This window comes from Neoarius graeffei, chromosome 9 (assembly GCF_027579695.1).
Source record: "Neoarius graeffei isolate fNeoGra1 chromosome 9, fNeoGra1.pri, whole genome shotgun sequence".
Lineage (NCBI taxonomy): Eukaryota > Metazoa > Chordata > Actinopteri > Siluriformes > Ariidae > Neoarius > Neoarius graeffei.
The window spans coordinates 54,632,283-54,656,421 of NC_083577.1; the positions used below are offsets into that span (position 1 = coordinate 54,632,283).

Here is a 24,139-nt window from a genome sequence, read left to right on the forward strand (position 1 = left end):
GGTAAAGGAGCCCCAACCAAGTATTGAGTGTATAAATGAATATACTTCTCAGAAGTTGGACATTTCTATATTGTAAATCCTTTTTTGATTGATCTTAGGAAATATCTAATAATTTGAGATACTGGATTTCCAACTCATGAGCTATAAGCCATAATCATCAAAATAAAAACAAGAGCAAAGAAAAAAAAAAAGCACGAAATACTTCACTTTACATGTAGTGAACATAGAATATATATGAAAGTTCACTTTTTTTAACTAAATTATGAAAACGTGAACTTTTCCCACGAGCTTCTAATTTTTTTTTTAGATGCACCTGTGTGTGTGTGTGTGTGTGTGTGTGTGTGTGTGTATAGATATAGAACAAAACACCACAGGAAGCACGGTTACTGAAAAACAGGTAAATGAAAGGGTGGTGTGATGCAGCTTGATGCAAAGTGGAAGTTGATTATTTTCCTGTAAGTGCACAGCCTGAACTGCTTTATTCCTTTCATACCACAAAAATTTACTAATGATTTTTTTTTTACTCATTAAATAATGACAATGTAGGAGTTTATGCATTTATAATTATATTTAATGCTGTCTAATATCCAAGGAACATGTTCGTTACCATTATCTCATGTTGTACCAGCTGTAAAACAGTCATTCCCTCACCAGCCTCCTTCCCCCCCCTCTTGAAGGTCATCAGACAGAAAATGCAGCTTGTCATGTCAAACAGAAAGTGTAAAATGTCCTCTGTTCCGAAGACTATGCCCTGTTGGGAAACCTAAAATTACATCTTTACCTCTGAAGGTTACAAAGTGTTAACACTGGAGACTCACTTCAAAAACGCAAAATAAACTTCCTATTAACAATTACATACACTTTTTTAGTCTGTTTTATCTACAGCACTTAACATACAAATTTGTGGGCAAGTTGTTACTATCGAAACAACTCCAGTTATCAATATAAACCTTGCAGTTGGAACACTGTCAGAGTGGCTGTTATAGAAAACCTTCAGTCAGAACCAAGCCTTTAGCAGCACTGTGCTGTACCTTTGTGCGCTCCGGTAACAGACCGAGTCCTGGAGTAACTGACAGTTTATTTAATTTAGTTAACTTGCCTAAGATGACTTCACGAGGCTTTTATTAAGCTTCTAGCATCCCCTCTTGGTGAAAATATTGCGCACGTTCTTGCTCAAAAGTTGGTTAATAAGGCAGTTTAGCTGGCTTAACATACCGGCAGCTTAACTTACCATAAAATGGGGCTGGGTTAGGATTCGCCTCAGCTCTTTAACATCTGTGTTATCTGGATAGCAGGAAATCTCTTCTAGTACCTGCAGAAGCATAATGACATGGTTTAATACAAAGGGATTTACTCTGTTATTTTACACACTCTTACACACAGCTGAGGAACACAGCACACACCTTTTTACACACACACTGCAGACCTTGTGCATGTGTTGAGTCTAGGTCTAGAGTAGCTCGGATTAACATGGTCAATTGCCTGATGTGGCATTTAAACAATTTGCGAAATTGTGCTTTCAAAATTCAAAAGGCAAACACACCATACGCAAAGTGGTTCAAGTCGTGAAAAACACTGTTACTAAGCAAATAGAAGTATGTCTGCCTAGAATGCACTAATGCCCATGGCAAATGATTTAGCCAGATGGAACAACCTTATACAATTTGGGAAAACGTGTCAAAACTTTCCAGAAAAAAAACTTGTGTGCTCTCATGTTGGTAGGATCTGTTAAAAGTTCAAGCTGGTTTTCTGGTTAGTTCTGTTACTTCTTTTATGGTTGCGTAATTAAGTCTAATATAGCTTGGGATTCTCATCATTCAGACATGCATCATTTGCCCTTTTACCAAAGTAAAGTTCATGTTCAGTCTCGCCAGTGGGCAATGGAGCCTTTGATGAAGTTTCTGTGTTAGTCATGGGTGATTGGTTAAGTCTTAACTCACACAGAAAATGCAAAGATGTAAAATTGACAGATAAGAACAGGTTATTACTTCTCATTCAGGTGTGACTGAAATATGGACAAAGTTGACAAGTATGACTGTTCATGAGGGTTATAAAACAGGAGCAACCAGCAAAACTCCAACCACAAACTTCCCCTAAACATGCTTCGGCTTAAATTGCTCATCTTTCAAAGAAGACATTTTACATCATTAATTTCGGTCATAAGCACTTCTTTTGGTATACCATACATAGAACATTCTTTCGACTGAATTTGTACACAATAGTGGTGAAATGAAACAAATGTTTTACATACGTTTTCAGGGTCAGCCAAGTTTTTTTTTTTTTTTTTGTAATGTGTGTGTTATGTGCTAGTTCTGGTTTAATCAAGATGCTTGGCCGTCTGAAGTGATTGGAGGTTTGAGTTGTAACGCCACAGGATGAGACACTGACCTCTTTGGCTCTCTGAACAGCATCACTTGGAGCATTCCTGATTTGTGGGGAGGACTTGGTGTTTATCTTATCGTACAGCTGGAAAAATAACAGAGGTGGTTTTAGCAATGTCGACACACTGCTGCTTTACGTGAACAAAACACAATATGGAGTAACTTCATATTGCAGTAAAAGGAACGTCTCTTGATGCATTTTACATAGGTACAGAGTTTATATGACAGTGTGGTTAAACAGTATGCATTATTAGTAATTAAACAGGATTGGGAATTGTAAATGTGTCTCGGAAACAAGTTTCTTTATTGCCATTTAAAAAAAAAAAGTTGTATTATTTTTGACAAAACTGAATATAATACAATATTTCTGGATTTTTGTTTAATCCAGTGGTCTTCATGTGCTTGGAACATGTCTGATCCACACATCTTTAATTTGTTATGTGAAACAGTCATTTTTGCTTTGATTTTTAATCATGAACAAATGTGACTAATTTAGAATGTTATTTTGCAGAATGCAAAATTACATTATTTCAGTTCTACATGAGCAACGTGCGCTGTGAACATGCATCACATATGAATACTGAAGAAATATTCATAATGATATATACGTTTAATCAGGCATCACACAATAAGAACTACAAACAAAATCTGTTTGCAGTTAGTCAAGCAACGTAACACTTCATTTTTAAGAAGAAACGTTAACATTTTCACATTTTTATCGCAAAAGATTAGACAAACTATCTATCTAACTTGCGGGGTGAACATCTGACGGAAGTTAAACTTCTGTCTTCTCACGTTACTCATTTGTTGTAATCCACCTGTGAAAACTGCTCCATGGGAATAAAAATGGCAATGTTGAAGATGTACACGAGTCTGTAACTGGAAAAGTTCTGCGCGCTCTCACTCAGAATTCTGTCCTTCGTGCAATTCATTTATTCTTAGTAATATGACCTAGATCATGTTTCCAGTCAGTTTACACAGAGTAATAGGGATCAACAGTGAACTGTTTAAAACTCCAAACTTCCAAAAAGAGAACAAGCAGCTTTAACATATCCAGTGTAATCATTTTTTTTTTTAATTTAAGTGCCCTGAGCTCCTGTACTTTATGGTTGTAGATAACGAGGGCTCACCCAGAAAAAGAGAGAAGCAGTGAAAAAATGAAGGAAGAATTCTCTGTGGTTTCCTCATCTATGGTTTGCACTGAGCAAAGTGTCATTTCTAATTTAACTCTGATGAGCAAGCTTTAAAAAAAACCACGCAATACATAATCTGAAAATATGGCAGAGAAGAAGAAGTAGCCGCCAACCCAAGAAAGCCTTCGTCACACGTAAACTCAAACACAAACTTAAACACACAGTGAAACTGAACCCATCTGATGCAGTGAAAACACACATGTGCACACACATGAGCAATGAGCGCATACACACCCAGTGCAGTGGGCAGCTATGCTACAGCACCCACCCAGGAAGCAATTGTGGTTAGGTGCCTTGCTCAAGGGCACTTCAGCACAACCTCAGGCCATAGCTGCCTCATATTAACCTAACTGCATGTCTTTGGACTGTGGGGGAAACCGGAGCACCCGGAGGAAATCCACACAGACACGGGGAGAACATGCAAACTCCACACAGAAAGGCCCCCCATCGGCTGCTGGGCTCGAACCCAGAACTTTCTTGCTGTGAGGCGACAGTGCACCACGTGCCGAGAATGTAGAATACAAGTGAATAGCATGAATATTTCTTCAGATCACCCTGCAGATCAGAAATAGTGTATCCATGCTGACACACAAATCACAGCTCGACAACCTCACTTTCTAACTGGCAAGACTTTGTTAGAAATTTTTTTTTTTAAATCAGCTGCCTCTCTTCAGCCACGTGTGGGTGTGTGTGAAAACCCTGCCTCGGAACAGAGAGATTCCAGACGAAACACAAGTAGAGGGGTAGCAACCTGCAAAACCCATTTCTGACTAATCCCTTAACTCTTTACCCCTTAAAGCAGTTGCTACAGTACAGCCACCCTTGTATACGTACATACTGTTCACCCTTAGAACATATTTACAAGAAAAAAAAAGTCGTCAAATGCCGTCATTATGGTGCATACACGCCGGCGTCATATGTCGTCATTATGGGATATACACGGGATCGTTACATGCCGTCATTAAGGGGTAAAGCGTTAAGTAGCCCTAAAATACATGAATAAAGAAAGTCAGATACATTTAGTTACAAACAACATAAATTGTTCCAATGAGTGAAAGACATTTTTTTTTTTTTTTTACAAAGTCTGAAAAAGGAACATTATGCAACTGAACCTTTAAGCATGATAATTAAATTTAACCTGATCGGTTCCTCAACTTTCTATTATAGAAAGTAACAATCTACATTTTATTTGTATCTGTAAAAACTAACCCTGTTTACACATACATACATCATCTATCTATCTATCTATCTATCTATCTATCTATCTATCTATCTATCTATCTATCTATCTATCTATCTATCTATCTATCTATCTATCTATCTATCTATCTATCTATCTATCTATCTATCTATCTATCTACCTAAGATTGAGGAACAGAAGTATAATGTATCCAGACAACCAAGTTTTGCTTTCTAAACTTCCCAACCAACGTAGCCTCTATAACCAGAACAACAAAATGAAACTGGATCTGCAAATGGCCACATTTACTCACCACACTTTAAAGAAAGCCCAGAGGCTCATCAGCAATCATCCAGACTAACCAGGCACATACTACAGACTTTAATGAAGAGGCTTGGGTGACTTTGGTTCCTTCCTGTGAATCATGAAGTTCAACTTCCAGCCAAACTGAGCTCTGTGTGTGTATGGCTTTGACAGAGATGGCAATGACTAAGTGTGGTGCAGGCCATCAGACAGACGGAGCCTGCTGCAGCCATGGTACTGCATGGAGCACTGCGACAATCGGTGCCATTGTTCCTGGAGTCGGGTTTTCAGTAGTACATGTGCACCCTCAGAACCCAAGTGACACTCCTACTGTCCTTACTGGCACAAGACTTGGGCTCTGCCCTGTGTTTTCCTTTAGGTCCTGTATACTGAGACTTTTGAGCTAATGTGTGAAACTCTTTTTTTTTTTTTTTTTCCCCCCCCTCTCTCTCACACACAAATACAGCTCTGAGTTCACAGCTGGAGCTATTCATATGCAAACACACTCTGCAACACGACTGAATGTGTACAAAGACACGGGCTAAATCACATGCATGTATGCGCATACTAGCGTGTTTTTATAAACAAGAGACACAGCAGATGAGTAATGAACCAGAGACAGGGGTTCTCGTTAAGTATAAATAATATATATTAAATGCTATATTATAATCTTGTGATGGTTTCAGTGTAAAAACTACTTTAACCTTCTGGGGTCTGAGGGTATTTTCTGGCATTCTAATGATTTTGGTATACTCTGATTTTGTTGTCAATTTCAACAAATCTAAGCAGCATTTTCAAAGTCATACGACTTTTTTTTGTATTCAGCACAAGTTCAGCCACAATAATATCTATGTAGTACGCATGTCATGATTGTACTTTTTTAAAAAAATAAACACAAATGAAGATGTTGTAAAAAGCAGTTTTAGAATTTTGCTGGAATGTGTGAAAAAACATTACCTTACCCATTGTGTCGAACCGTTTGTCACTTGAGGTGATTCTGTTCAGTCTTAAGCCAGTATCTCACTGGGCTGCGACAGCCTGGGACTAGTTGGAGACACAACAATTGCGATAAAATATGCGAATTAACAACAATTTTCACTTGGAATCTCACTGAATTGATATTCGCATATTTTATCGCAATTGTTGTGTCTCCAACTAGTCGCAGGCTGTCGCAGCCCAGTAAGATACTCTCGCACTTTCTATCTCATGGAAACTGACTTGAAAAGGGTGCGTGATGGCTTTGCGACACCAGCGACGCATTTGTGGCTATTTTGAGAGAAGTTTTGTCACACAAATTTTTTGAACATGTTCAAAATTTCAGCGACAGAGTGACACTTTGCAACTCATGCGAAGAAATTGAGAAACCCCACGAATGTTTCAAGACACTTTTGAAACTCTCTCGCGAATGACGTTCGCAATTTGTCGCAAGCTGTCGCAGCTCAGTGAGATACTGGCTTTATTAATGTATCAAGTACAAAAACTTAAATCTGGTCCATTGATTTGGACAATTAACTGGCCATCAAAAAAACGCGTCATTGTTTTGGGATAAAGAGTTGGCAGTGGGAGGGGTATTCAATGAGAGGTTCAAAAAATTTCCATTCATTCAATGAGAAGAGGGAAAACCCCTCCAACTGCCAATTCTTAATCTCATCAGGTCAAGTCACAATGGGTAAGGTCATGTTTTTCCACATGTTCCAACACGGTTCTAAAACTGCTTTTTTACAACAGCTTCATTTATCTGGTATTTTACTTTATTCAGCGTGTCTTGAAATTAACTCTTGCACTATTTTACTCAGTTCAGAGCCACAACCAACTCTGTTACACAATTACTCTAATTTTGCTCCCACTCCAAATTTTACTCTCTAAACTTAAAATAGAGCAAAATGAACTATTTTGAGGAAAATACTTTTAACTCTGGAAAAAATTGCTCAGTCGTTTTTCCTGTGTATGCACTACACGCACATCAGCCGATCTGCTCATCAGAAATAGAAGAAATACTTACACTTACTCGAGCTGATCTTTGGCTGGATCTAGTCGAAGTTAAAAAAAGAAAAAAAAGAAAAAAAAAAAAAGGCACCGTTCATCAGCGTCGCAGTTCTCAAGACTGAACCAAATCGCTGTCCTGAACCATGAACTGAATCATGAACTGAATCGCTGCCCTGAATCATCCAGAGCGCAAAAAAATCAGTGTGCCATCTTACAACAAATTTTACCTCCAAATAGCCTGAACTACAGTGGATATAAAAAGTGTACACACCCCGTTAAAATGATTTTTTTTTTTTACATCAGAAAAACCTATGAGGCCATGATAAATAATTTCAAAACTTTTCCCACCTTTAATGTGACCTATAACCTGTACAACTCAATTGAAAAACAAACAAATCTGTTAGGGGGAAAGCATAAAAAAATCAAAAACTTACAATAAGCTGGTTGCATAAGTGTGCACACCCTTAAACTAATACTTTGTTGAAGCACCTTTTGATTTAATGACAGCATTCAGTCTTTTTGGGTTCACACCTACCACCAGTTAAAATGACTCTGATTAACCCCAAATAAAGTTCAGACATTTACTCAGTTGCCTCCTCCAGCAAAAGCCAGCGTTCACAGAGAGCTTACAAAGCATCAAAGGGATCTCATTGTTGAAAGGTATCAGTCAGGAGAAGGGGACAAAAACATTTCCACGGCATTAGAGATATACCATGGAGCACAGTGAAGACAGTCATCAAGAAGTGGAGAAAATATGGGACAACAGTGGCATTACCGAGAACTGGACGTCCCTCCAAAATTGATGAAAAGACGAGACGAAAACTGGTCAGGGAGGCTGCCAAGAGGCCTACAGCGACACTGAAGGAGCTGCAGGAATTTCTGGCAAGTACTGGCTGTGTACTACATGTGACGACAATCTCCTGTATTCTCCATATGTCTGGACTATGAGGTAGGGTCAAAGAAAAACATCCAGGCCTGGCTAAATTTTGCAAAAAAAACCCAAAACAAAACAAAAAAACCCCATCAGCTCTCCCAAAAGCATGTGGGAAAACGTGTTACGCTCTGATGAAACCAAGATTGAACTTTTTGGCCACGATTCCAAAAGGTATGTTTGGCGCAAAAACAACACTGCACATCACCAGAACACCACCATACCCACGGTGAAGCATGGTGGTGGCAGCATCATGTTTTGGGGTTGTTTTTCTTCAGCTGGAACAGGGGCTTTAGTCAAGGTAGAGGGAATTATGAACAGTTCTAAATACCAGTCAATTTTGGCCCAAAACCTTCAGGTTTCTGCTAGAAAGCTGAAGATGAAGAGGAATTTCATCTTTCAGCATGACAATGACCCCAAAAAAGTTCTGGAACGGCCCAGCCAGAGCCCAGACCTAAATCCAATTGAAAATCTGTGGGGTGACCTGAAGAGGGCTGTGCACAAGAGATGCCCTCGCAATCTGACAGATCTGAAATGCTTTCGCAAGGAAGAGTGGGCAAATATTGCTAAGTCTACATGTGGCAGGTTGATCAACTCCGACCCAAAAAGACTGAATGCTGTGATTAAATCAAAAGGTGCTTCAGCAAAGTATTAGTTTAAGGGTGTGCACACTTATGCAACCAGCTTATTGTACGTCTTTTTTTAAATTTTTTCCCCCCCTAACAGATTTGTTTGTTTTTCAATTGAATTGTACAGGTTATAGGTCACATGAAAGGTGGGAAAAGTTTTGAAATTATTTATCGTGCTCTTAGTTTTTTTACATCAGAAAAACCGATCATTTTAACGGGGTGTGTAAATTTTTTATATCCACTGCATGTCTGACAGATTTTATCCTGTTTATGGTGGGCGTTCCCACCACGAAAGAGAAACCAATCCAAACCGAAAGAGTGAAAGTGATTATCATGCCATTACCATGTGAACAGTCTTTTATGAATGCGTAATTGTGCGCTCAGCGCTCTGACTCTGGTGTGACTGAGTAAGGTGACATGTTTCATCTAATTTAGGTAATTTAAAAACTATAATATTTGGCAGTGGGCACACAGGAAAGTGTAAATTATAAAGTTTCTGTCAATAAGTTTATCATGCTTGGATGATAAACTCAAAGATATTTAACTAAATATATGACCTGTTGGGCGGCACGGTGGTGTAGTGGTTAGCGCTGTCGCCTCACAGCAAGAAGGTCCGGGTTCGAGCCCCGGGGCCGGCGAGGGCCTTTCTGTGTGGAGTTTGCATGTTCTCCCCGTGTCCGCGTGGGTTTCCTCCGGGTGCTCCGGTTTCCCCCACAGTCCAAAGACATGCAGGTTAGGTTAACTGGTGACTCTAAATTGACCGTAGGTGTGAATGTGAGTGTGAATGGTTGTCTGTGTCTATGTGTCAGCCCTGTGATGACCTGGCGACTTGTCCAGGGTGTACCCCGCCTTTCGCCCATAGTCAGCTGGGATAGGCTCCAGCTTGCCTGCGACCCTGTAGAACAGGATAAAGCGGCTAGAGATAATGAGATGAGATGAGCTGTTCATTCTAAACCTGTCGAGCTTCGCCGGCAAAGCTCTCGACCCCAAAGGGTTAAAAATAACCCCTGCTTCTAGACTGACACTCCCTTGACAAATGAGCCAAGAAACACCAAAGTTAATTTATTAAAATTTCTTTGACGAGGTGTTGTGACACACGAACAAAGTGTGAAGAAAGCCATGCGATTTAAACAATCCACCCTGGGTTGAGGTTAGAAAGATGGAAAAACTGAGGAACATGAACACACCACATGCAAGAGAAATATCAAATTCAAGATGTCACTGTGTTTGAACTCTGCTGATGTCCAGGCCAAAGTCAAAGCAGCTATGGCTGAAAACCCTAAAAATGAAAAGTCTATGACATTTGATCTACTAATTCAACCAGCTACAACCCCCAGAGTCTCTGTGTGTGCGCGTGAATACAATTGACTACAAGTGTGTAGGTTATGACTCACATCAAGTAGTGTGTGAAGATGCTGGTCCTGAAAGACACTGTGCAGAAAGTCCAGGTCTTTCTCACTGCAATCTGTTAGTGCATGGATCTCCTCCAAGCTATCCAGTACCTGTGATACAGCCCCTACATAAAACCACACACACAAATTAGGCTTTGTAGACACCAACCAATAACATACACTTGTTAGATGTACCATGAGAAATCAAACTCAGACATGACAATTAAGGTAATCAGATTTCAACACTCAATAAAGTGCTGCCATATTGTTTATTGTAGACATCATGGCTGTATGCAGAGTTTTATTCCATCCACATTCGCTGGATATGAGCAATCGCACACTCTGATTGGCTACTCTACTACTAGGCTATCAGCTCATATGGACCCATCCCACGTGACGTCACGACAAATGCGGCTGCCATTTTGGACATGAACTATCAGTAGTCTACCACAGCCAACAACGAGGAACGACGGCGAAGCATCGAAAGGAACATAGCCATCAAAGAAAGTTTTTACTTTCAGCAAGACTTCCATCATGCCATTATATTGTTGTGCACCTGGATGTAGTAACCATCAACACACAAGGCAAGATTTATCATTTTATCGGATCCCGACAGATGCTGACCGACGGAGAAGATAGATGGTCTCTAAAATATTGGCAAAATGATGTTTATTGACATAGCAATCGTGTGTAATGGGAAGCATTTGCATATCCGAAGTGTTGTGTTTACATCAAAGATAAAATAAACCGATATGACAACGACTGCTGCTGCCAGGTTGGGGACACAAACTAGTAGAAAGGAAGTGTGCCAACAGTGCCAACACACTTCCTTTGTGGTCGATTCTGCTTTAAGGTAAGATGCATTTAATTATTCGTCTGCTGTGGGTTTGGAATCGGTAGCCTGACCGATTCGTTCATGTTTGTGGTGCCATTTGTTTGTTGACGTGTGTTGAAATGGAAGATTGGTTGTTGACATGATTTCCAGTGATGCTTTGGTGCTGCTGTGGATCAGATGTGTTGAGTAGCCTGACTGTTTTTTTTTTTTTTCTTGCGTGTGGTATCATTGTTGACGCGAGGTTGTTTTTTGAACATGCCAATGCGGACACGATTTCCCCTGATGAGTTATGACTTCAGACGCGATGCGTGTGTGGAGGTGTGGAGTCCGCGTGATATGCGCGTAAGATAGGCTTCTCATGTGTTTGGAGATCCGCGCTCCGAGACAAGCACAAGCGCCCCCCCCCAAGGGGAAAAAAGGGACCCCCCAAAAATATCGGCATAGTTCGAACACTGGGTTGGAGAAAGTAATGGCAAATAGTGAGCGCACAAACCATAGAAGGTAAACTGTACACAGCGCCAGGGCAGTGTGATGGTATGTCTACTTTTAGATTGTGTTAGCTTATCAATGAACACACTCGTCACTCGACGAGTTTCACGTCTTTACGACGGATACTTAAATGTGTGTTAGGTATTATTGTTGCAGTCTAAGCAGTCATTGTAGCAGCTAGATGAGCGAGAACCGAAAGGGTCTGTGCCATAAACCGTTATTTCTTCATGTCCAAAATGGCGGTCGCGTTTACGAAGGTCACGTGAGCGGGAAGGGTCCTGTGAGTAGAGAAAAACAAAATGGCGGAGCATGTTGCTGAACCAGTCGAGGACGAAAGAAGAACTATTCAAAAACAAAACCCCAAGATATACAAAAAAGCAATAAAATATGTAATAAAAGCATTTGATAAGAATGTATCTTTATTTTTTATTTTTCAAGAATTACTATTATAGCATTTTTCACAAATTGCTACTGTCATTTTGCCGGTTTGTTTACATTCTAAGCAGAAATGATTTTGTTGGACGTTTTATATAAAGTTTTTATTTATTGAATTTGCAAAAAAATATAAATAATGCTCCGTTTCTCAAAAGCCACTGAATGTGGATAGAATAAAACCGTTATTCCACTCAATCTCGTCGTACATGGCTTATCGCCAACATGGCACTAAGCGCCTTGTCAGCTATCAGCTCAGGCATGACTCCATTTCGTGGAATAACTTAAATATACATCTGACGAAGGAAGGAAAATAATTTAGCAACTCGGTCATATTTTCCAAATTGCACACATTACAGACTCAGGAAAAGTGAAACAGGAAGCCCGATAAAGATACCTACTTTCTGCTGCTAGCAGTCCTTGAGGAAGGCCAGCATTGGACAAACACAAACATTACATTTACAACAAAGTTTGAAGGATGCTCAGGAGATGACATTCAGGAAAACGAGGTGTGTGTCAAGTACATGAAGCCGGATAACAAGCTTGAACACACATTAAACATTAGCTTTTATGCAGTTTGTTTGCCTCTCAATGACCCCAGTGCTACTGACATTTTTCAATAAATAAACTTTACACTCTGTCTTGTAAGGAATCTGTGTAAAAAAACAAACAAACATCATAATGGAATTTATCAGTCTTGCTAAAACAAAAGCACAGTACACAGTGTCTTGGTAGATGAGTACCAGATGAGGTGGGATCTTCAGAGAAGTCTGGCAGCTCCTCAGGTGGGTCACCATAGAACGAGCTGAACTTGTGGCTGGAGACTGCTGCCAACACAGCACCCTGAACACAAGGATATAAACTCTTACAGTCTTGCAGCACATGTACAGCTAGAGAAAATCCATAGCTAACTTTGGACTGCCAATGTCAAGCCATATAGTGCTAAACGTGAGCTTTACTTTGAGCTTTCTCCGTGCGTTGAACTTTCTCAACTGTTCCACTGTCTCAGGCAGGTGGATTTTGTAGGCATAGCGGTCTCTCTCCTGAAATACAAAAACACAAGGGATTCCATCACACACTAAGAGCTCCAGTTCTCATGCATGGCTTTACAGAAGGTGAGATGAGTGCTGTACAGATTTCTTCAAAAGCTTTCCCTGTATGACCTAGCTTCTAAAAACAAAGCTTCTCGCCACAGCTCTGATGCTAGTGGTGAGGGTCAAACATCTGGTACCTTGAGCCACGGGTGATTGAGGGCTTCATACACAGTGATCCTCTCGGCAGGATCCAGCATCAGCATGCGTCGCACCAAGTCTTTAGCACTCTCTGAAATGTGAGTCCACTGCCGAGGGTTCATCTGAAGAGGGAGTTGCACACACAAAGATGTGTGAGAATGATGTGCAAGAGGTGAATGGATGCTCTGCTTTAATTAGCCTCTTTAATGTTCATATTTAATCTGTTACACTTAGGCACACAGATAATGGCTCATATTAACAATAGTTAAGCCCCCCCCCCAAAAAACAAACAAACAAACAAGCCCCAAACCCTCATCCTTAATCATGCATGGTGGCACTACTGTTGCTTGTGCTCTATTGAAAGAAACACGCACAGACAAATACCTCAATAACTGCACAGACGAGCAAAGTGTATGGCAGGGATGAGAATGGGACATTTAAAAAAAACCTAAAATGTCTGCCCTTTTAGTGTGCATGGGGGGGGGGGGGGGGGGGGTTCAAAGGGGGGTGTGCCCAATTCACAATCCCCCTTTCCCACATTTTTTATTTTTATATATATATATATATATGAATGTTTTCAAATTCAATGATGGTTTAAAATGTTTATAAACTTTAAGATAACAAATCCTTACAGATATAATCATATATATATATATATATATATATATATATATATATATATATATATATATATATATAGCGATAATGGAGGTAACCGTAACGATATATTAGATTCCTCCTGACTCTATCTTTGACAATTTAAGTAAAACGTACCTTTGTGCTTTTTTGTTTTGATGTGCTCCTGGATGTTTCTAGCTCCTCTGTTTCCATAATTGATCATATCTGAGCACAGAATACACAGAACCTTTCCCGGCACGTCCACTTTTCGGATATGTTCCGTCAGGCACGTCGTCACAGTTTGTGTCCCTATCTGTACGGTAAAGCTACTATCGAGCCATGCCCATCGGAAACAGCTCTGTATCCCGTTCAATTCATCGATTTCCCTGGCACGATCCTCATTTTTGCGGTCCAAAACTTTCGCCATATTGGCGAAGTAACTTTGAAAACTAACCAAAATAACTAGAACTTAAGAAGTGACCAAAACCGTGTACGTATAGCTTGTTTCTCCGTGAATTGTAGAAGTGAGATGAAACTAGCGCCAAAACGTTGCCGGAAATCGTCGTGAGTTGTCGTTAGCATAAATATTGAAGAAAGCAATGACGATTTCCGTTATCACAGCTGCAACTAATTTTGCGATGAGCGTTGCCGAAAGATGCTGGCGGTCGGTCGGTCGGTCCTGCCTGCTTGTGCCACCACAAGCCTCGCCTCGCACCGACCCCCCCCGAAATTTTCTCAATGGATTTACACGTTTCACAAAAATGACATTTTCAGCGGGAAAAACTCGGAATTCCGCAGATCCGCGGAAAATTCTCATCCCTGCGGACATTACAACCCAAATATATTTTTATCATCAAAAAATCATGTTCCAACAAGGCAACAATAAAATACAGCTGACAGGCACAAACAAACGTCATGCCTGAGCATATTTAGTATATTTATTAAAATTAAACATTTTTAAACCATGATCTATTTCGGTACATGTCTGTCCTTTAATTTAAGCGAGGAGTAATTGGTGTGCACTGCTTAAATAAAGGGACAGAAAGTCTTCACTTGAAGTAGTAAATAAACCCAGGAAATTACACTATTTTGCCCACTGAACAAATGGGTTTAGTATACACTCCTCTTTAATCTTTTCCTTCATTCACACTTCCTCCAAGAGCAAGCTGTTTCGATTTTCCAAGCGAGAGCCATCCATTTTCCATTTCAATCAACCCAAAGCACAGAACTACATTTCATACTTATAAAACTGGTATTTCTTCATACATCATCTTAGAGAAACATTCATTTTGACAGTCAGAGAAATTTCATTATTCTTTAAAAACATGCTTGAGTGATATTACTGACAACCAAAAAGCGCAGGACTGCATTTCACATTGACTGCACATTGACTTTCTTTTTAACCTATTCCTTCAGTCCTCCTCTAGTGCACAAAACGCACACATTTTCAAACTCCTTGATGATATGACTTCTTCCAAAGTTTAAACTCGAGTCTTTATTACTGATAAGTCAATCGTGCTGAGGCAGAGACGTGGCTTTACTCTGATGGACACTGTCTAATTCAACTCGTACCTTGTATTTGCCTTTGATAATGGCCTCAAACAGGCGCTCTTTCGTGCCATAGAAGGGCAGGCAGCCGCTGAGCAGGATGAAGAGGATGACTCCACAGCCCCACACATCCACTGGCTTCCCATACGGCTCTCTCTTCACCACCTCAGGAGCCATGAAGTGAGGGGTGCCCACTCGGCCTGAACAACACACGTTATATGTTCACTAACCACTTTAACAGGAACACCAGTATACCTGTTCATCCATGCAAATATCTAATCAGCTAATCGAGGTCAAGAGTGCATGATCACAGTATGGTTACTCATGTCAGACTGCTTTCAGCATTTTAGGAAACTGTTGGGGACTTTCAGTCACAACCAGTCTGTAGAGAGAATACTGTGTGTGCGTGTGTGTATGCATGCATGCGTGGGGATGGGGAGAAAAAAAAACAAGTGATCAGCAGTTCTGCACGCCTTGTTTAAGAGAAGTGAGAAAAGCATGGCCAGACTGGTTCAAGCTGACTATTCATTACAAGTGTGGTGAACAGAAAAGCATTGGATGGGCTACAACAGAAGACCACCACAATGGGTTCAAATTCTGTCAGCCAAGGTCAGGAATCTGGGGGCCACAGTGCGCACAGACTCACTGAAACAGTGAGGGGAGTTAAAGATTAAAAAGAGACCAGGCACTGTGGCCAAGTTTACATTAGACCGTATCTGTCTCGTTTTCTTCGCGGATGCACTGTCTGTTTACATTAAACCGCCTGGAAACGCCGGGAAACGGGAATCCGCCAGGGTCCACGTATTCAATCCAGATCGTATCTGGTCCGGTGCTGTGTAAACATTGAGAATACGCGGATACGCTGTGCTGAGCTCTAGCTGGCGTCCTCATTGGACAACGTCACTGTGACATCCACCTTCCTGATTCGCTGGCGTTGGTCATGTGACGCGACTGCTGAAAAACGGCGCGGACTTCCGCCTTGTATCACCTTTCATTAAAGAGTATAAAAGTATAAAAATACTGCAAATACTGATGCAAATACTGCCCATTGTGTAGTTATGATTGTCTTTAGGCTTGCCATCCTTCCACTTGCAAGTGGTAAGTGACAGGGGCGATTCTAGCATCTGATCTTTGGGGGTGCTTAGCCCCCAGAGCTGACAGAGGCACCTGGCTTGAACGACAGTGTTTCCACGTTTATTCTGCATTTAGACAAGACTTAACTAGACAAGAAGACTAGACTTATGCAATGTTTTAACAGAAGCTGACCCGATAAACTATGATATCTACACATTTACAACCACTGACACAAATATTTACGTTATATTTTTAACTAAACAAGACCTACTACTGCATTTGTAATGTTGGAGCTATTCATTTTGAACAGTGGTAATTGTTAATTAATGTGTTATTGTGTAATAATAGTGTGTATTATTATGATTTTACATTAGTTTACATTAGTTTATATTTTTTGTTATATTTGTTATATTTTGGTCGTGTTCTTTTGATAGTCATTTGTTTAATTGTTTGCTTCGTGCATGTACGTTTCAGTGTCTGTTTTGATTAATTTGCGAATTATTATGATGTTATTTATGATAAATATATAAATATAAATATATAAATATATAAATGATAAGCAAACGTAAACGCTATGTTACATTAAATAAAATTGACTAACACACGGTGGTCTAGCACCGTAGCACTTGTAAAGCTCTGCACAAAAGTATTTATCATCGCGATATGGATGATAAATGTCGTTTTTATCATTCTGTTCATAGACCAGGGAACATCGATATTGCATTATGCATATTATTGTGTTGTGTTTAACAATTGTAACTCCAGTCCGTACCTTCACATCTCGCTATGCCAGTAATACTCAGGTGCTACTTCGAGTTCCTCATCGGCGTGGAATCCAGTTAAAAAAAACACCATGCCGTAGCAAGCACTCGCGCGGACAGGCAACCCAATCAGAGAGGACGCAAGGAGGAGAGGGATTTTACTGCTCATAGAACTATCACGTAACAGGTGAATTCAAGAACACACACACGCCCGCGCACACATTCACTGCGCAGTGCGCAAGGGCACTTATTTCTGAAAATTACGTCCAAAAGCAGTGTTTTTGAGGGTGCTGAGCTAGGGGGTGCTGAGCTCGTTTTTGGGGGTGCTTGAGCACCCCCAAAAATAGGCTAAACACGCCCCTGGTAAGTGATATGCACTGAGATCACACACACAGCGGCTCAGTCCCGAATCACAGCTCGTGCGCTATACTCGCGCGCTCTGTGAGCTGCGCAGGGCCGGAGTGCGCACCCTCCAGAGGGCACTCGCTGTTCAGGGCGGAGTGATTTGGAGCGCAGGATGCCTGCTGAGCCGAGCGTATCCGTGTATTGGCGTTGCTGTGTGCACGCGAATCGTGTATTGGTGTTGCTGTGTGCACACTAATCGTTTTAAAAACGTTAATCTGATGATCCGCTGATACGGTCTAATGTAAACCCCACCTGTCTTTCAAATCTTCAACCATCCAGTTCTGGTCACTGAGATCTATTCCCCTCCCCCCATTCTGATGTGAAGATGAACTGAATCGCTTTGACTTGTATCGGCACGATTTTATACACTGAACTGCTGCCACTATGGCTGGATGACTGGATAACATCGCCTGGTCTTCAATTTCTTCAAAATGCCATATGATGCATGTTGTAATATACAGATGTGCAGTTAGGTCCATAAATATTTGGACAGAGACGACATTTTTCTAATTTTGGTTCTGTACATTACCACAATGAATTTTGAACAAAACAATTCAGATGCAGTTGAAGTTCAGACTTTCAGCTTTAATTCAGTGGGTTGAACAAAATGATTGCATACAAATGTGAGGAACTAAAGCATTTTTTAAAAGTGATCAGCAGTTCTGCATGCCTTGTTTAAGAGAAGTGAGAAAAGCATGGCCAGACTGGTTCAAGCTGACTATTCATTACAAGTGTGGTGAACAGAAAAGCATTGGATGGGCTACAACAGAAGACCACCACAATGGGTTCAAATTCCCTTCATTTTCCCTTCATTTCAGGGGCTCAAAAGTAATTGGACAAATTAAATAATAGTAAATAAAATGTTCATTTCTAATACTTGGTTGAAAACCCTTTGTTGGCAATGACTGCCTGAAGTCTTGAACTCATGGACATCACCAGACGCTGTGTTTCCTCCTTTTTAATGCTCTGCCAGGCCTTTACTGCACCGGTTTTCAGTTGCTGTCTGTTTGTGGGCCTTTCTGTCTGAAGTTTAGTCTTTAACAAGTGAAATGCATGCTCAATTGGGTTGAGATCAGGTGACTGACTTGGCCATTCAAGAATATTCCACTTCTTTGCTTTAATAAACTCCTGGGTTGCTTTGGCTTTATGTTTTGGGTCATTGTCAATCTGTATTATGAAACGCCGACCAATCAGTTTGGCTGGATTTGAGCGCACAGTATGTCTCTGAATACCTCAGAATTCATCCGGCTGCTTCTGTCCTGTGTCACATCATCAATAAACACTAGTGACCCAGTGCCACTGGCAGCCATGCATGCCCAAGCCATCACACTGTCTCCGCCGTGTTTTACAGATGATGTGGTATGCTTTGGATCATGAGCTGTACCACGCCTTCACCATACTTTTTTCTTTCCATCATTCTGGTAGAGGTTGATCTTGGTTTCATCTGTCCAAAGAATGTTCTTCCAGAACTGTGCTGGCTTTTTTAGATGTTTTTTAAGCAAAGTCCAATCTAGCCTTTTTATTCTTGAGGCTTATGAGTGGCTTGCACCGTGCAGTGAACCCTCTGTATTTACTTTCATGCAGTCTTCTCTTTATGGTAGATTTGGATATTGATACGCCTACTTCCTGGAGAGTGTTGTTCACTTGGTTGGCTGTTGTGAAGGGGTTTCTCTTCACCATGGAAATTATTCTGCGATCATCCACTACTGTTGTCTTCTGTGGGCGTCCAGGTCTTTTTGCATTGATGAGTTCACCAGTGCTTTCTTTCTTTCTCAGGATGTACCAAACTGTAGATTTTGCCACTCCTAATATTGTAGCAATTTCTCGGAAGGGTTTTTTGTTTTCGCAGCTTAAGGATGGCTTGTTTCACCTGCATGGAGAGCTCCTTTGACTGCATGTTTTCTTCACAGCAAAATCTTCCAAATGCAAGCACCACACCTCAAATCATCTCCAGGCCTTTTATCTGCTTAATTGAGAATGACATAACGAAGGAATTGCCCACACCTGCCCATGAAATAGCCTTTGAGTCAATTGTCCAATTACTTTTGGTCCCTTTAAAAACGGGGTGGCACATGTTAAAGAGCTGAAACTCCTAAACCCTTCATCCAATTTTAATGTGGATACCCTCAAATGAAAGCTGAAAGTCTGGACTTTATGTCCGTTATATAACTATAACTTGAATATGTTTCAGTAAACAGGTAAAAAAACAAAATTTGTGTCAGTGTCCAAATATATATGGACCTAACTGTAGGTCAGAGTAAGATCAAAAAGTGTGTGAATGTTATAAGGTTATATCGGTTTTATATATTCAATAGTAATGCATTCAAAGCAACCTCATGCACTTTAATAATACTGGCAAAACATTTGCCCGATTTTCAGTTCTTGCTTTTGAGAAAACAGGCTCCAGCTTGCCTGCGACCCTGTAGAACAGGATAAAGCGGCTAGAGGTAATGAATGAGATGTCTGAGTAACAGGTCAGAAACCCCTATGATGTATGCATATCATCAGATGAGCTGATGTGTTTCCAAAACTCCTATGACGGATGTTAAATTATAGAAAAGATAAAGGAACTCATGTGAGACATCACACTTACAGCATACACATATTATGTAGCACAACAGGAAAACTGGTTTCCTATGTTGCAGTACAGGAAGACGAACTTGCAACACGCACATATATTTAGCCTCCTGATACCGAGTGCATGAACAAAGCAGCAGACGTTTAGACATTGCTTACCTCCAGCCACTAATCCTGACTCTCCAAGCTGTATAGCAACTCCAAAGCCACCCAGCTTCACGGGAGCAGAGTTCTCCTTGGATGCCAATAAAACACAGTGAGGCTGCAAAGGGGTTGGAGGGGTGGGGGTGGGGGGGACGGGACAGACCCACAACACAAACCACTTTATTTTTGCCCACACAGAATAATACAGCCTGATAATGCCTACTGCAGCTCTAGTGTATACTTATAATCAGAGGTGGACAAAGTACCCAACTTCATTACTTAAGTCAAAGTACAGATCCCACTGGTCAAATGTTACTCCGATACAAGTGAAAGTTGTACAGTCAAATTTTTACTTAAGTACTTGCTTTTAAAAATACTTAAGTATTAAAAGTACATTTTCTGTCAACGCATTGTTGTATTATTGCCACAACGCTTACAAACCTAATGCCTCTGAAGCAACCGACTGGATTTAGTGAAGAACCTGTAGAATAAACGCCTGGTAGAATGTTACAAAATGAAACACAACGGAACTGAAAAAGAACCATTGTGTCTTTTTTTTTTCCTTTCTTTTAATTGTAACACTCCTCCTCAGCCCCACAAAGCAGCATGGTAGTGTTCTGACAGAGCTCTGGTAGTGTGTGCACACTTGTATGTGTATATTAATCCCAGGTCAGATCTGACTAAAACCCAGGTCCACACCTCTAGCTTAATAACTGGCCAACAGCAACACTGCTCTAAGCAAGACAAAGAAAAAGCAAGACCATCATCTGACAAAGCAAAAAAACATTCCAACAATTTGTTATGACTGACTAGTACAATACTGTCCATCTTACAGGTCTCGTGTGTGTGAACGCGTAAGTGTATGCATTCATGCACATATGAATCTACCTGTGGAATCATGGTGGTTTAATGTTAAGCTAGCTAGTCAGTGAGGCTCCACCTGACATGCTAACAAACTCTTTTCAAACTCGAAATCATATCGGGTAGCTAACGTTACTAGAAAATAAAGATTTTTTTTACATTTTGTTTATTTGGCAAGATTATGCTAAAACATTTCTGAAAGGACTTCAGATAAGTTATTCATGTCAGCGTAACTCCGTTTTTACATGCTAACTAACAGTGTCCAAGTTAATTAGCTATGTGTTAACGTTAGCCGTGGACAAGGCTACGGCAACTTGGCAGGCAAATCCATAGAAAGTCATTTGATGAACCAGACTGCATAGCTATTGCAATGTTATCGCTAGCTGTAAAAGCACAGACAACTTCAATGCAAGCTTTCTCTGGGAGTAAAACATTCACATACCTAAATACGCTTCCGCAGGTTGGATGGCGAGCTTTTGTAGGCTGTGATGTGGTTTGTTTTAGGCAAACAAAGCAAACTTTTTTTTTAAAACTTTTTTGGGCTTTTTTCACCTTTTTATTGGATAGGACAGTGTAGAGACAGGACAGGAAATGAGTGGGAGAGAGAGACGGGGAGGGATCGGGAAATGACCTCAGGTCGGAATCGAACCCGGGTCCCCGGATTTATGGTACGGCGCCTTAGCCACCTGAGCCACGACACCTCCACAAAGCAAACATTTAAAACAAAACGACTCTTTATTCCTTTCAGAAAACTGAAACTTGGGTTCTAGGTATGGCCATGGGTGCGTGCATTCCCCCAAAGAACCGCCTCCTTCCATTCTGCCATCAACTGATCGTGTTCATATAATGCTACTGAGAAATCACTGATCTTGATTTTATACAGTTTATGCACGTGACGTGACCCTAGTGATTACTGATGGAATGTCTCAGTGTCACCTGCGAAAAAACCAATCGCGTTTTAGAAAAGAAAAGAAAAAAATTCCACTTTCAAAGCTGCTTCATAGTAACGAGGACCTTGATAGAAATGTAGTGGAGTAAAAAGTACGATATTTGTCTTTCAAATGCAGTGACAGTCATAAGTTGTCAAAAAAAAAATAATACTCAAGTACAGATACTCAAAAAGTGTATTTAAGTACAGTACTCAAGTAAATGTACTTTGTTACTGTCCACCCCTGCTTATAATATGCCTAATAGGTGTAAATATTTGTGACTTTGGGGTGGAGAACAGTCAAGACAACCAAAATGAGTACAGAATGTCAGTGTCTGGTGCTGCGGTTGTTTAAAAAAAAAAAAAAACCTGCGGTTGCAGCTTCCCCTTTCAAGTCTCTTTAAAAGGCATTTCTGCACAGTATCAGTACTGGTTTGTACATCTCCACTGGTGACTCTGGAGGAAGGTGTTTAATACATAGTACAGATTTTCAAGAGAGGTGGAGAAAACGGCACAATTTTACAATTACCTCAAAAGCACAGAACAACATTCCCAAGGCACTGGAACAGTAATTCAGATGGTTTTCTGAAAGAAACGTAAGTAACTTGACATGAACTAAAATAATCTGGACTTATGACAGTAATGTTCTTTATGTGTCTAGTCTAATTGTGTATTTGATTCAATACCAACGAATATTTATGAGAAAATTAAAGAAAGCCTGGTCTTGCAAACTGATAGATTATTTGTTATAAAGTCTACTTGCTGGTGCTAGCACACGTCATTTATTTATTTTTAAAATGTTAATGTTGAGTCAAAGTGCAAGCGACATCACAAACACACTGCTTTTCTATTTTCTTTTAAAGGCCTGAAAGGACTACAGATGCAATGACAGAGCTCAATATCCACAACACCACTTCTATAATAAGCACTACAGCAAAAATAGAAAACCAAGATCATCTAAAGTGTGGCAATTTCAGTTTGAATGAAGAGAGTCTCCGGGTCCCACTGGCGTTCTTCTACTCGCTCTTCTTCCTGCTTGGCTTAGCTGGCAACGTGCTAGCCCTTGGGGTGTTCCTGCGACTACACTCCAAGAAGAATTCAATGCGCGTTTTCCTCATTAACCTGGCTTTGGCAGATTTACTCCTCATAATCTGCCTGCCCTTCCGTGTGCTCTACCATGTCAATGACAACTTCTGGAGTTTGCATTCTGTGCTCTGCAAGATAGTGGGCAATGTTTTCTACATGAATATGTATGTAAGCATTATTCTGCTGGGGCTTATTAGTATAGATCGCTACGTGAAGCTGCAGAGGGTCTTGAGCAAGCAGAGGTTCCTTAGCCATACGCAGAGCACTGTCGCATGTTGCGCCATTTGGGTAACCGCGATTATTTTCATAACACCGCTGATTGCCTTAGGTAGAGATCGCACACCATCTAACATGTGTTTCCAGTACAAACACTTGTACAATGCCAAATGGAAGGCCTACTTAAACATTACTGTTTTGGTTGGTTTCTGGGTGGTCTATGGCTTTCTGGTAACCTCTTATGGGAAGATAGCAATGAGGCTGCTTCAGATCTCTAAGCAGAAGCCAGAATTTCCAAACGCAACCAAGTACAGCAGCACAGCTCGGAAGTCCTTCTTCGTCCTCTTTCTCTTCACCTTGTGTTTTGTACCCTATCACTTTGTGAGAATCTTCTACATCTACTCACAGATCACAGACGTTTCGTGCCGGTGGGTTCAGATAGTGGACAAGACCAATGAGATCTCTCTGTTGCTTTCTGCGTTTAACAGCTGTCTGGATCCAGTCATGTACTTTGTGCTGTGTAGCTCAGTGCGCAGGACGGTACTGCAGGCGCTGCACAAAAACATCTGCCTAAAGACTTGTTCTAGATACAGAAGACCCAGCTATGAAAAGGAAAGAAGCCAAAAGGAGCAGGCTACACAAAGCGAGACCAGCACAATGTAAAGAAAGACTACAATAGCTTTCCCACTCTGGTTCTTTCATTAACTGGCAGGACTGAAACGTTATCATAAATAAGCATTATCTTTCAAAGTACATGAAAAACTGCAATATAATCTACAAATGTTCATATAAATAAATATTTCCAATATTTTTTTTCATTGGTTCATTCTGGATCTTTCATTGGTTTGCTGAATCTGAATCAAATTTGAGTAAAAAGTCAGTCAGTCAGCCAACTAATTTTACTATCTTCATCTGAACATCATCTTTGAGGTAAGGTGC

The 24,139-nt window shown here is 40.5% G+C and overlaps 2 protein-coding genes across 12 annotated transcripts in view; one reads left to right on the forward strand and one right to left on the reverse strand.

Annotated features, from left to right (window-relative positions):
• caska (calcium/calmodulin-dependent serine protein kinase a) overlaps window positions 1-24,139 on the reverse strand; it is a 425,905-nt gene that overhangs the window by 52,966 nt on the left and 348,800 nt on the right. For 6 of the 11 annotated variants that reach the window (XM_060929833.1, XM_060929830.1, XM_060929834.1 and 3 more), the window contains exons 6-13: window positions 20,125-20,227; window positions 15,173-15,348; window positions 12,982-13,104; window positions 12,710-12,793; window positions 12,494-12,593; window positions 9,998-10,119; window positions 2,389-2,466; window positions 1,232-1,312 (exon numbers count right to left, since the gene is read on the reverse strand). In XM_060929833.1, coding sequence (XP_060785816.1) covers window positions 1,232-1,312; window positions 2,389-2,466; window positions 9,998-10,119; window positions 12,494-12,593; window positions 12,710-12,793; window positions 12,982-13,104; window positions 15,173-15,348; window positions 20,125-20,227 — 867 coding nt within the window. Of the gene's footprint in view, window positions 1-607; window positions 752-1,231; window positions 1,313-2,388; window positions 2,467-9,997; window positions 10,120-12,493; window positions 12,594-12,709; window positions 12,794-12,981; window positions 13,105-15,172; window positions 15,349-20,124; window positions 20,228-24,139 lie in introns of all 11 variants that reach the window. The other 5 variants (XM_060929825.1, XM_060929827.1, XM_060929826.1 and 2 more) reach the window with 1 other exon arrangement.
• On the forward strand, window positions 22,326-24,018 carry gpr34b (G protein-coupled receptor 34b). Its single transcript, XM_060928761.1, has 2 exons — window positions 22,326-22,494; window positions 22,762-24,018. Exon 2 carries the CDS (start codon window positions 22,784-22,786, stop codon window positions 23,861-23,863), a length of 1,080 nt encoding a protein of 359 aa, XP_060784744.1. The 5' UTR covers window positions 22,326-22,494; window positions 22,762-22,783; the 3' UTR covers window positions 23,864-24,018.